Raw genomic sequence first — 13,377 nt, forward strand, 5'->3', positions numbered from 1 at the left:
GTGAGTGTGCATACACTTCTCGTCAGAAAATCCTGAAGGGCAGACAAGCCCAAACTAATTCTTGATTGGCAGTAATCTTTTTTCCCTTAGTTTGGGCAATTCTGATGAGTCTTGTTGAACACACGGATAAGAGCCAACTTGTAGGTCAGTAATTAGGGTTGTCACAAAACAAGCGATGCGCTGTGTTCATTCCTGACAAGCGTTGTGATGTCTATCCCTGGAGCACACAGCTCAGTCTCTTCCAGTTTTTGTTCGACAAAATGGAACACTTCCTGTTTTTACCCGTACAGAGTTGCTGATGTAGCTGTCACACCTTCTAGTCTACATGAGCAGACGTCAAGACAAAGCAACGTATCTGTTGATCACGACTGGCACTAGCTGACTTTTGGGTCTGCTCACAGAAACAAGGGATAAAGCTTGCGGTGTCGCTAAAAGCAACAGATCCATGAGTCCTTGTGTTCGCTTTCATGCATTTGCTCTGTTGATTCTTGTACCCGGACACAAGATTAGCAACAACACATTCGCCAGAGAGGGATCGATACAGTCCTATGCTTAGCAGTGATTTTCTTCTTCTTCATATCTGCTTACATTACAGGGCTGACTTCATCCATCCCTCAGAATTGCACTCGGACATGTCAAAGAGACGCACGTACAGCAACGAAACAGCTGCACAACAGTCTATCTCATTTTTTACACTGTCACAGATTCAGCGAATCACTCTTGTCTCTGTCTACGCCACAGAAGCGGCCTGCATTTCTTCCAGAATGCTGACGATGTTGTCGAGACCGAAGAGATAGCCGTCCTCGTGGTTGCCCTCCTGCCAGGGAGCGCGATGGTTGACGACGACGCCTTTGGGTAGAGGGTCTGACTTGCCGAAGTCTATCATCCACACGTTCACCATGCCCTGGCTGTCGTGCACAAACAACAAGGAGCTGCCTATCACCTGCAAAACAGAGAAGATAACGAGATATAAATCTAAAACCTCAAATTTACTTTAATCTAGAATTTGGTAAGAAAGCATAACTGCATCATGTTTGTTTTTTGTTGTTGTTGCTCTGGTAGGCAACTTAGTCGAAGGGTATAGTCATTCTCTGTGTTTTCCCACGGCAAGAGATTATCTCCCTTGCTCCACTCTGTAAAACTGATCTGCCAGTTGAAAAGGGCAGCAGTGAAGTTTGTGTGTGTGTGTGTGTGTGTGTGTGTGTGTGTGTGTGTGTGTGTGTGTGTGTGTGTGTGTGAGCACGCACACATGCTGGTGTGTGTGCGTATGTCTATGTGTGTGTTTGTGTACATGCATGGTGCGTGTGTGCAAGCGATTTTCTGTTGGTCAAGTTTCAAGCTCACATTGTGATATGAACGTGTCATAATCAGATTACCTCCCTTGCACCGTGCCAGTCATACTTGAAAATTGATATGGAGAGCATGTGTATACACAAGTGTTTCCTGTCAGTAATTTTGATTGCAACATTTTTTCATTTTCAAATTTATGAGCAGGAAATGACCAAGATGGAAAATAATCTCACCTCATGAGATTGGAAAAATTCTGAAGATTCTTGTGTAGCCATAATGTCTCGTAACCTTTCCAAGTAAAGGGTCTGAAACACAAGAACACATGACAATCAACCATCAGTTTGACAACTGAAATAAATCATGACGAAAAGTCCACACTGCACATGGGCATCAGCTATATATGCAGCAGTAAACCCCCACGCACTGCTAACAATTTAGTGCCTTCAACAAATCACCCAGTGCAGTAAAACAAACATCAGATACGCAATTTGAGCTGTAAATTAATGCTTTCTGTTGCTTCAGTGTGTGTATCCTTCAATTTAGTTACCATAATTTAGCACCGTTCCCAATCCCTCTCTCCTGCTTCCTGTACATAAACTTATGTGTTCTATCATTAATTGTTTTTAAATAATTTTTTTTCTTCTCCCCCACTGATACTGTAGTTGTAGTAAAATAGATTAGTCCCTCTTTAGGGCGAGGGGCAGATGCAAAAAAGCATATCTATGCTTATTCTTGTTACCCTCGAAAAAAAGATTTGTCATTGTCCGCTTGTTTTCACAGCATGCATTAATCTTCTTCCCAGGTAGGCTCTCATATATTTGTTTGAAAAGTAATCTCTCTCTCTCTCTCTCTCTCTCTCTCTCTCTCTCTCTCTCTCTCTCTCTCTCTCTCTCTCTCTCTCTCTCTCTCTCTCTCTCTCTCTCTCTCTCTCTCTCTCTCTCTCTCTCTCTCTCTCTCTCTCTCTCTCTCTCTCTCTCTCTCTCCCCCCCCTGTATGTGAACAAGATAAATACTCACCAATACTGTTTCGTTATCACCGATGAACGATTTGAGGACCTCAGCGACACTTTCTCTGTCCTTTGTCTTCTTGAAATCTTTGCTGGAGGCACCATCACTTTTCTGAAAGAAAGTATATGAACAAAATACTTAAATACAGATAAGGAACAGAACATCCTCAATTATTTTTTTTTAAAAAGAGCTCAAAAACAATCTATAATGCAGTAGATTAAACCCCGTTTTAAGATGAAAATCCTCCCCTCCCCCCCATCCCATTTATGACTACATGTACCTCCATTATTTCTGCTCATAACCTCTGTAAATTTACCCCCAATGTTAAGACTTCTCCTTTTTCTCTTCTTCTTCGTTCATGGGCTGAAACTCCCATGTTCACTTATTATTTTGCACAAGTGGGTTTTTACATGTATATAACCATTTATACCCCGCCATTCAGGCAGCCATACACTGCTTTCTGGGGAAGACTTCCCCTTTTAAAGACATAATTTTCTCCGATTTGTTGAGGTGGTAAAAGGGGAGTTCCACTGTACATACCTTGATTCCTTCTATTCTGAATCCCAGGTCGACGGAGGAGCTCATCTGGTCCCTCCACTGCATGTAACGTGGCTTTGTGACTGCTCGCTGGGCCTGTTCCTCTGCTGTGGGAGCCTTGGGGTCTACATCCACCATCTTCTGGTACATGTCCTGATCAACACAAAGACATGAAGCATACAGAGATTGGGTCCACGTCTACCATCTTCTGGTACATGTCCTGATCAACACAAAGACATTAAGCATACAGAGATTGGGTCCACGTCTACCATCTTCTGGTACATGTCCTGATCAACACAAAGACATTAAGCATACTGAGATTCGGGTGGCCTTGGAAATATAGCTATGTGGGGGTGGGGGGGGGGGGTTGTGTCTGATTTATAGTGCATGCACATACAGGAATGAACACATGCATGCACACACACATTCACACTACAACCCCCCCCCACACACACACACACACCTGTCCACACACACCCTCACTAGCTCAAGGTCCAAAACGCACTTGCCTCGGAAGCGAGAGGTTGCGAGTTCGACCCTGGGTCAGGACGTAAGCAATTTTCTCCCCCCTTTCCTAACCTAGGTGGTGGGTTCAAGTGCTAGTCTTTCGGATGAGACGAAAAACCGAGGTCCCTTCGTGTACACTACATTGGGGTGTGCACGTTAAAGATCCCACGATTGAGAAAAGGGTCTTTCCTGGCAAAATTGTATAGGCATAGATAAAAATGTCCACCAAATACCCGTGTGACTTGGAATAATAGGCCGTGAAAGGTGAATGCTCGCCCTAATAGGCTTGAGGTTTGCTGGCCAATGTGAATGCGTGATATATTGTGTAAAAAATTCCATCTCACATGGCATAAATAAATCCCTGCGCCTTGAATCCGTGGTTGAGATATGTAGAGGTTACATGCCGAGTCTCAGTGATTATCAAAAATAATGGTCGAAGTTAGCGGATCATGAAAAATGCGAGCTTCAGCGAGCTTTTTCATGACCGCGAACTGAGACCATTATCATGTTTTTGATAATCACTGAGACGAGGTGATCTGTTTATAAAATGAAATATTGTTGAAAACTGACCGTCGGATTGCAGTCTTGTCGGTGCAGCCGAAATCTGGAAGGGGAACTACTCGTGTCGCTAGACAAAGTATGAGAGTTACTTTTCCTTGGAATCTTGCTAGCGATAAACGATTGTGCACGGCAGATCTGAATTCAGAAAACAACCAAACTCATGGATTTTACATGGAGATTCATGTGTTCAAGTATGTAGTTGCTGGTTTAAATAGTATGGTTGTATTGTTTGCTCCAGAAATGTATATTTTGTACATTAGAGTGTTCTGAACTTTTGAGTCGCAAAAAGTAGATCCACAATGTGTACAGTCTCTACCCATGAGCTATCGAGGATTCAGGCCCGTTGTTGGGTAAGTGATTTTGGTTGTTGGGTAAGTTACCGAAAAATAACTAGCCCTACAAGTTTACAGAGAGAAAGAAGCAGAGGGGGGGATAAGTGCGCGATATAAGGTTGGGGAAAAAAACACCTCCAAAAAGCTTCTGAAAATCTCTTTATTTAAAGTAGGTTACCCAAACAGCACAGCCACAAGCCATTTCGTGGATTTTCCCTCAAAGCCCCCTCCCATCTTTAAATGCACACCAATGTCTGTGCTTGAGAAATGTCGGCATAGAGTGAAAACCGCAAAATGTACACTGTCCCTGGAGAGAAGATTGTGCCGAGGGAGGGGGAAGGGGGTGGGGGGGTACTGAGGGAGGGGATGAGCTATTTGACTTTGTCATTGAGTCAATGGCATTTACACAGCAAGCAGCTTATCTAACTGGGACAGAGGACAAAGTAAAAATATAGCCAGTGTCGTAAATTATCCCTCCCATCACTGATAGGGGCCAGCTTTTTCAGGGCAGGTCTCGCGGGTCTTCTGTCTAGGTTTTTTGATTGAATGATCAGTCAAGGCAAATATGTGTGTGTGTGTGTGTGTGTGTGTGTGTGTGTGTGTGTGTGTGTGTGTGTGTGTGTGTGTGTGTGTGTGTGTGTGTGTGGTGTGTTTGTGTGTGTGTGTGTGTGTGTGTGTCTCTCTCTCTCTCACCACAGAAATCCGCCACCACCCTTCCCCATCCCGAAGTTCTATCTCCCCACCCACTCTCTGTCTCTGTCTGTCTCTGTCTGTCTGTCTGTCTGTCTCTCTCAGATAAAGCCCATGTTACGCACCCAAATAAACACACACACAAAACAACAACACAATACAACTTGTGAGCCAGTTTCCATAAAACTAATAATTCGTTTTCAAATGCACGACATTTTCAGCCAAGGCAGAATCTCTCTCTCTCACTCTCTTTGCAATAAAGCACACTGAGGTTATCCGGCACACTAGAAAAACGTGTGCGCGTACGTTTTCCTTGAAACGAATCATTAGTTCACCAGTGCATACATTTTCCTTAAACAATGATTACTATCATAAGCTTGCACTGCGTAAGCTGAATAGGATACGAGAGCCCGGGAGAACGAACTAAGAAATTAACATACACGCTGTCAATGTTTCACCACCTAAAAAGAAAACATCGCCTCATCATACCAGTCTGGGCCACTCGAGCGATTTTGTGAATAATTGATTTCATTGACATTACCAGCAACGAACACACCCAGTAAAGTATTTGTTACGACCGAACGCGACTGAAAACCACAAGCAAACATTTTTGCCAAACGCACAAAATGATTTTGCCCGAAGCAAAATAAATTCAGCGTAGTTGCCGACGTTTTGCAAAACCACAGAAAAGATTAGATTACCGGGTTTTTGATTCAGTGAAGAGAAAATACAATCTTCACAACAGCACGAACTCTGGCTTTGCCGTGATCGATAAATAATTCCCTGCGTTGCGGTTGTTAGCATTTCCAGTTATTTTCTCTCCATTTGACGATGGCTGGGGTCAAAAGAGGAGAACGAACGTTTGTTTGTGGTCTCCTTATCAAAGGGGCAATCATTGACATCGAACTACCCCCAAAGACCAGTAGCAGCTGGTCTAAGTTTGTGTTTTGTGCGAGAGAGATCAAATCAAATCAAATTTTACGAGGGTTGTGGCATACGCACTGCATACGAGCTTTATTTTTAACCAGCCCTCGCCCAGAGAGGGACTACTCTAATCACACTGAAATTTACATGAGAGAGAGAGAGAGAGAGAGAGAGAGAGAGAGAGAGAGAGAGAGAGAGAGAGAGAGAGAGAGTGACATGACTGACATACAGACAGCCAGACCGATAGAGTGACAGACAGACAACAGACAGAACAAGAAATTCCTCCGAGGTAGGAAAAACACCCCCGTCCTTACCATTCTCACTGCCACCAACTGAGAAGGTTATTTCCCTTTGACCATTAATATGTGCCTCTATAAGTCCTTGTAGAATCTTAATCCACCAATAACTCCCTAACCGTGTGTTTGACTGGTCCCAATTTTTGTAAGGACCGTCTCAGGAATGTATAGAACCTGTTCACCAAGTTTGGTGACGATCGGTCCGTTCATTCTTGAGATCTATATGCGAACACAAACCAAAAATAAAACAAAATCGGTTTGCGCTGCGCGCTGAGAGCAGGTATTGAAATATCTCATCGACCAGATTTTGTCCGGGGTGTATCTGCCGCTTCGCCGGGTAGCAAGTAGAGCCGAATACCCGGCTTGAGTGGCGCACTGTACGCTGGCTTCGAACCATGGACCCGTCAAGCTTAGGTCCCTTCCAGACTCGTGGAATGGGAACAGCACGAACATGATTCAGGGGCCATAATGCCATTCCTGATCATATCATGTCGAGTCCCATACTTTTCGACGACGCCCTAGGTACCACATCACAAACAGAACTGTGCAATACACAGGTGTTTTCTACAGACACACTCAAACACACACACACACAGAGAAGCCGTATATATATATATCTATATCTATTGTATAAATATATAGAGATAGATGAGAGTGTATTTTTCGCGTGGCTATAAATTGATTCGACCTTTGCACTTTTACAGTGAGGATAATTTACGGGTCCAATTTACGTTCTGGACACTGCGGTGACCTTCTAAAAATAGTAACAGAACGCCGGGAATATCCGAAGATGCCCCCCTCATACTATAGTGCACCATACGAAGGAAGGGAGGTAAACGCTGAAAACATGGAGAAGATAAGGAAGAGTTATGCCGTAGTTGATCCCCCAAAAAACCAAAATCCACCAATAACTCCCTAACCGTGTGTTTGACTGGTCCCAATTTTTGTAAGGACCGTCTCAGGAATGTATAGAACCTGTTCACCAAGTTTGGTGACGATCGGTCCGTTCATTCTTGAGATCTACTTGCGAACACAAACACACAAACACACAAACAAACAAACACACAAACAAACAAACAAACACATCGACCGAAACCTATACACACCCCTATACCGGGGGTGTAAAAACAGACAGTACCACCAAGAACAATGTCAACACACACGTTTCGGAGACAGAGACAGACAGATTGACACAAAGACAGACATAACCACCAACAAGCACCTTTCTGAGACAGACAGACAGACAGCCAGCCAGCCAGCCAGAGACAGACAGAACCAGCATCACACACCTTTTTGAGGCGGACAGACAGACAGACAGGCAGAACCAGCAACACGCACCTTTCTGAGAGAGGGTTTCTTCCTGGCCTTCTCGAGCTCCTCCTCCAGGTAGGTCCTGACGCCCATCTTGATGTCCATAACACAGGGCGAGCTGAACTCGCACAGCAAGTCCTGCAGCTGGATGTAGCCTGGACACAGGTCAAGGACTCACAACTCTCCATGCTTGCGCTTGTGTGTTTTAAATATACCTTTCTTTAGCTTTCCATACACCTCTCTCTCTCTCTCTCTCTCTCTCTCTCTCTCTCTCTCTCTCTCTCTCTCTCTCTCTCTCTCTCTCTCTCTCTCTCTCTCTCTCTCTCTCTCTCTCTCTCTCTCTCTCTCTCTCTCTCTCTCTCTCTCTCTCTCTCTCTCTCTCTGTCTCTGTCTCTGTCTCTCTTGTTACACAGTTATATATCATCTCCTTCCAAAATGTTGTGCTATTGTACGTATTCATCCATTTTCTCTCCCACTTGTTGATAGTGATGTTTTGTATGTAATTGATCTTGAGGATTATGTCTAATCTTAATCTATGTGTTGTTGTTTCTTTTGCTTTGTTTTTTTAATAATTGAATTTTTGATTAGTTGTACTGGTTTTTTGTTGTTGCTTCAAAGTGTTTCCTTGTTGATAAGTTTTAATGTTTTCCCGTTTGTTTACTTGTTTGTTTTCTTGTTGAAATGTTCACGCAGTTTGTTTGGTTGTTTAACACTGTTTTCATCCTCGCTCTTCGTTTTATGTTTCTGTTGTTGCAAGGACAAGCTGTAGGAAAGGACCATCATTATAGACCTAACCCTATAATCCTTATGTAATAAAGTTTTCGAGTTCGAGTTCTCTCTGGTGGTCAGAAAGTAATCCTTCTGTTCATTAACACCATTCTGCGGAAAACAACAACAACAACAACAACATATGAGGACATCTGGCCGAAGTATGAACCCATTAGCCAGACTGCGAACATCCCAGGAATTAAAACTAATTGTATGTCTGTCTGAGAACATAAACCTCCATTGATCCATTTAGCGCTGAACTCTCCGTGGCTGTTGTTTTCATTCTGGCAACATCATTATTTGGCTGTGTACAAAGGCAGGTCCCAGATGCACACCGCAGTAAACTTGAATGCAACTGACTGCTTACACTGCCGCTGGTCGACATCCGTCTTCCGCTGCTACTTATACTGCCGCTGGTCGACATCTGTCTTCCACTGCTACATGGTCAATAAGATGAATTCAGGATTGTGAACAGCTACCATGTACCACGAACCGCGTAATGACTTGCTTATTTTATAACAAGTTTTATCCAAACAGATCAGACTACGAAGTGTTTTATGTTGAGGCTGAGTGGAACATTTATTTGTTTGCGTTTTTTTCGACGTCTACTGATTTTGACAGAGAAGTATCTGAGAAGTTTTAAAGTTTACATTCTTTTCAATCATATCCCACGATGCAAAGTTAAATAAGGAAAGGAGCATTTATAAGTTGTACACTTTTCTATTACCCCTTGAAGGCTGTCCTTAACTAAGCCCGAAGTCGACTTCGCGAAGTCTTTTTACCGAACATTTAGTGCCAACGTGTCGTAAAGCCAGTTTCGCGAAGTCTTTTTACCGAACATTTAGTGCCAACGTGTCGTAAAGCCAGTTTCGCGAAGTCTTTTTACCGAACATTTAGTGCCAACGTGTCGTAAAGCCAGTTTCGCGAAGTCTTTTGACCGAACATTTAGTGCCAACGTGTCGTAAAGCCAGTTTCGCGAAGTCTTTTGACCGAACATTTAGTGCCAACGTGTCGTAAAACCAGTTTCGCGAAGTCTTTTGACCGAACATTGAGTGCCAACGTGTCGTAAAGCCAGTTTCGCGAAGTCTTTTGACCGAACATTTAGTGCAAACGTGTCGTAAAGCCAGTTTCGCGAAGTCTTTTGACCGAACATTTAGTGCCAACGTGTCGTAAAGCCAGTTTCGCGAAGTCTTTTGACCGAACATTTAGTGCCAACGTGTCGTAAAGCCAGTTTCGCGAAGTCTTTTGACCGAACATTTAGTGCCAACGTGTCGTAAAGCCAGTTTCGCGAAGTCTTTTGACCGAACATTGAGTGCCAACGTGTCGTAAAGCCAGTTTCGCGAAGTCTTTTGACCGAACATTTAGTGCCAACGTGTCGTAAAGCCAGTTTCGCGAAGTCTTTTGACCGAACATTTAGTGCCAACGTGTCGTAAAGCCAGTTTCGCGAAGTCTTTTGACCGAACGTTTAGTGCCAACGTGTCGTAAAGCCAGTTTCGCGAAGTCTTTTTACCGAACATTTAGTGCCAACGTGTCGTAAAGCCAGTTTCGCGAAGTCTTTTTACCGAACATTTAGTGCCAACGTGTCGTAAAGCCAGTTTCGCGAAGTCTTTTTACCGAACATTTAGTGCCAACGTGTCGTAAAGCCAGTTTCGCGAAGTCTTTTTACCGAACATTTAGTGCCAACGTGTCGTAAAGCCAGTTTCGCGAAGTAGACTTCTCCCAATAACATTATGTTGCCATGTTGTCTTGTCAGTCAATAGAAACTTGACAATGTATGTAATATCAACTCGGTCTTTGCTGTACGCATAAAATGTGCGAACTGACCGACAACAGAATGCCACGTTCTGCTCTATACAAATAGTTGCATGCAGCTGTTGCTGCGTGGTGTATCTCGTCCTCTGGATCTAACCATCAACCTCATCCTTGTAACATAACAGTGGCGCCGCCTTGTGGCGCACATAAAGACTATCTCGTTTACGTACACATATCTTGATTAAGGACTGCGTTGATACATCCGACAAAAGGTCACACAAATACAGAAGGCGAAGTAACAGTACTAACGAATGTAACGAGACAGCTAATTCTCACCATTCAGTAATGGATAACAACAACATCAGTTGCCATGTATGCGCGCGAGAATGAAGACAGCAACAACAACAGCAATGAAAGTGCTGATCAAGTGCTGAGTACTTAACAATTAACACGCTTAGGCAAAAGCCGGTCTGAGCCCGAAGTCGACTTCAACAGCAACGAAAGTGCTGATCGTTCTGATTGAGTACTTTGTAATTAACACGCATAGGCTAAAGGCAGTCTGAGCCCAAAGTCGACCTCTCTTTTTACCGAAAACTCAGTGCTTCGTACGGCCAGCGTCGCGAAGCATACTTCACGTAGCCGACTTCGTCTAGTTAATGACAGACTTTACGCCGCAATATCTGTTTTCCTAAGCCAACCACGACCCTCCCTTCCCCCCGGTGTTTTTGTTAACGCAAGTTCCACACAATAACACTGGAACGGCATTAGCACCTCGCCTGACTATACTACTTGTTGACAGTTTGGGCATGGAAAGGCATGATTTATTCAGTAGGCCAAAGGAACAATGAGGGGGAATTCAGCTCCTCTGGTGTAAACAGACCTCTTCACAGCCATATCACTGACAACAATCAGCATCGAAGTAAGAGGAAAGTGTGTTTGCGTCTTCACAATTTGATGTTCAGCCAGCAAGAAACCCTTTTATATGTACAATGTTCCAAGGGACTGAGCAAAAATGGTCTCTTTGGACAGTTGGCCTTTATGGACAGGGTCGCTATAGATATATATATCGATATAAAACATCAGAAATTGTGAAAGAAACAATTGAAAGTCAGCAGAGACTTTCTTCCGAGATTTGTTTCAATCTCTTAGCAGAGAAAGAGAGAGAAGTAAGTATCCCTACTATATATATATTATATATATATATAGACTACAGTACTACAGTACAACCCCCGTCAACCCCCCCCCCCCCCCCCCCCCCCTTTACTCTCGATTCCAGACTGTTACCTTTTAAGACCGTTTTTGTCTTTTTAAGTTGTTCATAATCTCTGTAAATTGAACTCCCTTGTAAAATTCTCTTACTTTGTAAACCTGATTTTTTTAGATGTTTTTAGGCCTGTTAAAGGGCGGTTGGGTGGGGGGAGGGGTCCACTGTATGAATTTTGCAAAGCAAATACTTTGCAAAAGGTGAGAATCTAGCACTTTGACACAACCGGTTGACGTCAAAGCTTTTGACGTCATTAAAATAATTACCGTGGTTTCCGTTATCCCACTGTACTTAGGTATTTTGGTCAAAGCATAATAATAATACAAATCCTTATCGTTTCAAGCTGATGGAAAAATCATTCGTGGAAAATAGCCCATGTTCGTCATGCAATATCATTCTGTTATCTCAAAATGCCATGATCATCACGCCAGTTCTAAATGCACGGAGAAAATAAAAACCACATGCATCACGTAATGAGAAACGTGTTTGCTGCGTCACTATGGCAACCCGAGGAAGGGAATTACTGAATATCTCAGTCGCTCGACAACGGTTGGTTGAAACGCGATGCGCGTGACCCAATGATGTTTGTCAGCGTCACAGACGAAAGCTCTTGGTTTAAAGATGCCTAAAAAATCGCATTCATAAAGCGTCAGGAATAGAGCCAGACAGGAAAAGACTGGGCGATAATAATTGCTAAGATGACAATCACCTTGTTTTGCTGAATGAACTAAGAGGAAATGAAAAAGGTCGGTCGAAAGCTTTTTTACATTAGAGTACTGGGAAACCGAATGACTTTGAAGTTCATGTACTTTTTCCACTATGTACAAGTGATATCTGCATCCACGTAGGAAGTATTTGGTAAGCGCAAGATGGTTGGTTGGTTGGTCATTAGTTTTGAGGAGTTCATTTAATGCCTGATTGGCGTTTAATGGAAGCACTCGTTTGTGTGTGTGTGTGTGTGTGTGTGTGTGTGTGTGTGTGTGTGTGTGTGTGTGTGTGTGTGTGTGTGTGTGTGTGTGTGTGTGTGTGTGTGTGTGTGTGTGTGTGTGTGTGTGTGTGTGTGTGTGTGTGTGTGTGTGCGTGCGTGCGTGCGTGCTTGTGAGTAAATGCGTGTATGCTTATGTGCGCGCGTACAAGAGTGCGTGCGCTCGCCTGTATGCGTTCAGTCATGCCTGCGTATGCGCGCTTACCTGTGAGGTTGCCTATTCACTTTTCTGACAGGTACAGAAAGATAAGACTACAGAGCCTTTGACAACTTTTCCTTTTTCATCAAAGAGAAAGACTGGGTTATCAAAGACTGGGTTATCCAAGAAAAGACTGGGTTATCCAGAGAAAGACTGGGTTTTCAAAGACTGGGTTATCCAAGAAAAGACTGGATTATCCAGAGAAAGACTGGGTTTTCAAAGACTGGGTTATCCAGAGAAAGACTGGGTTTTCAAAGACTGGGTTATCCAAGAAAAGACTGGATTATCCAGAGAAAGACTGGGTTTTCAAAGACTGGGTTATCCAGAGAAAGACTGGGTTTTCAAAGACTGGGTTATCCAGAGAAAGACTGGGTTTTCAAAGACTGGGTTATCCAGAGAAAGACTGGGTTTTCAAAGACTGGGTTATCCAGAGAAAGACTGGGTTTTCAAAGACTGGGTTATCCAGAGAAAGACTGGGTTTTCAAAGACTGGGTTATCCAGAGAAAGACTGGGTTTTCAAAGACTGGGTTATCAACGAAAGGATACGTTCTCCACCCTTCTCCACCACCCCTCTGAACTCGGGTACGAAGGGCTGCAGACGGTCGTCCATCAGACGCTGAAAACACAGGTGTTCCCGACTGTCCAGCTTCTTCAAGACCGACCCCGCGTCACCCGCTTGGAAATTACCTGCAACACCAAGAGAAATGGACGCATGATTTACGGAACCTGCTGGAGAGAAAAATGGAAAAAATCCCATGTAAAATAGGGAGGAAGATAACATTCAAAAACCAATCATTCCGATCATGAAAAAACAAATAAGTTACGGAACTTGCTGCAAAAAAAAAAGGTCCCCAATTAAAATTTGAGGAAGATACAATCGTAAACCAATCATTTCGATCATGGAACAGAAAAACAAATGATAATGATGTTGTTTTTTTTGTTGTTTTTTTTTGG

The 13,377-nt window shown here is 43.4% G+C and overlaps 1 protein-coding gene across 4 annotated transcripts in view; it reads right to left on the reverse strand.

Moving 5' to 3' along the window:
* Positions 1–358: 358 nt before the first annotated feature.
* The window catches only part of LOC138951826 (inositol-trisphosphate 3-kinase C-like), a 136,154-nt gene continuing 123,135 nt past the window's right edge, over positions 359–13,377 (reverse strand). For 3 of the 4 annotated variants that reach the window (XM_070323377.1, XM_070323378.1, XM_070323380.1), the window contains 6 exons: positions 12,970–13,110; positions 7,483–7,610; positions 2,838–2,987; positions 2,307–2,408; positions 1,524–1,595; positions 359–943 (listed from right to left, as the gene is read on the reverse strand). In XM_070323377.1, the coding sequence (XP_070179478.1) occupies positions 731–943; positions 1,524–1,595; positions 2,307–2,408; positions 2,838–2,987; positions 7,483–7,610; positions 12,970–13,110 (806 nt within the window). In that variant the 3' untranslated portion in view covers positions 359–730. Of the gene's footprint in view, positions 944–1,523; positions 1,596–2,306; positions 2,409–2,837; positions 2,988–3,007; positions 3,122–7,482; positions 7,611–12,969; positions 13,111–13,377 lie in introns of those variants that run through there. The other variant, XM_070323379.1, reaches the window with a different exon arrangement.

Source organism: Littorina saxatilis, linkage group LG17, assembly GCF_037325665.1.
Source record: "Littorina saxatilis isolate snail1 linkage group LG17, US_GU_Lsax_2.0, whole genome shotgun sequence".
Classification (NCBI taxonomy): Eukaryota; Metazoa; Mollusca; class Gastropoda; order Littorinimorpha; family Littorinidae; genus Littorina; species Littorina saxatilis.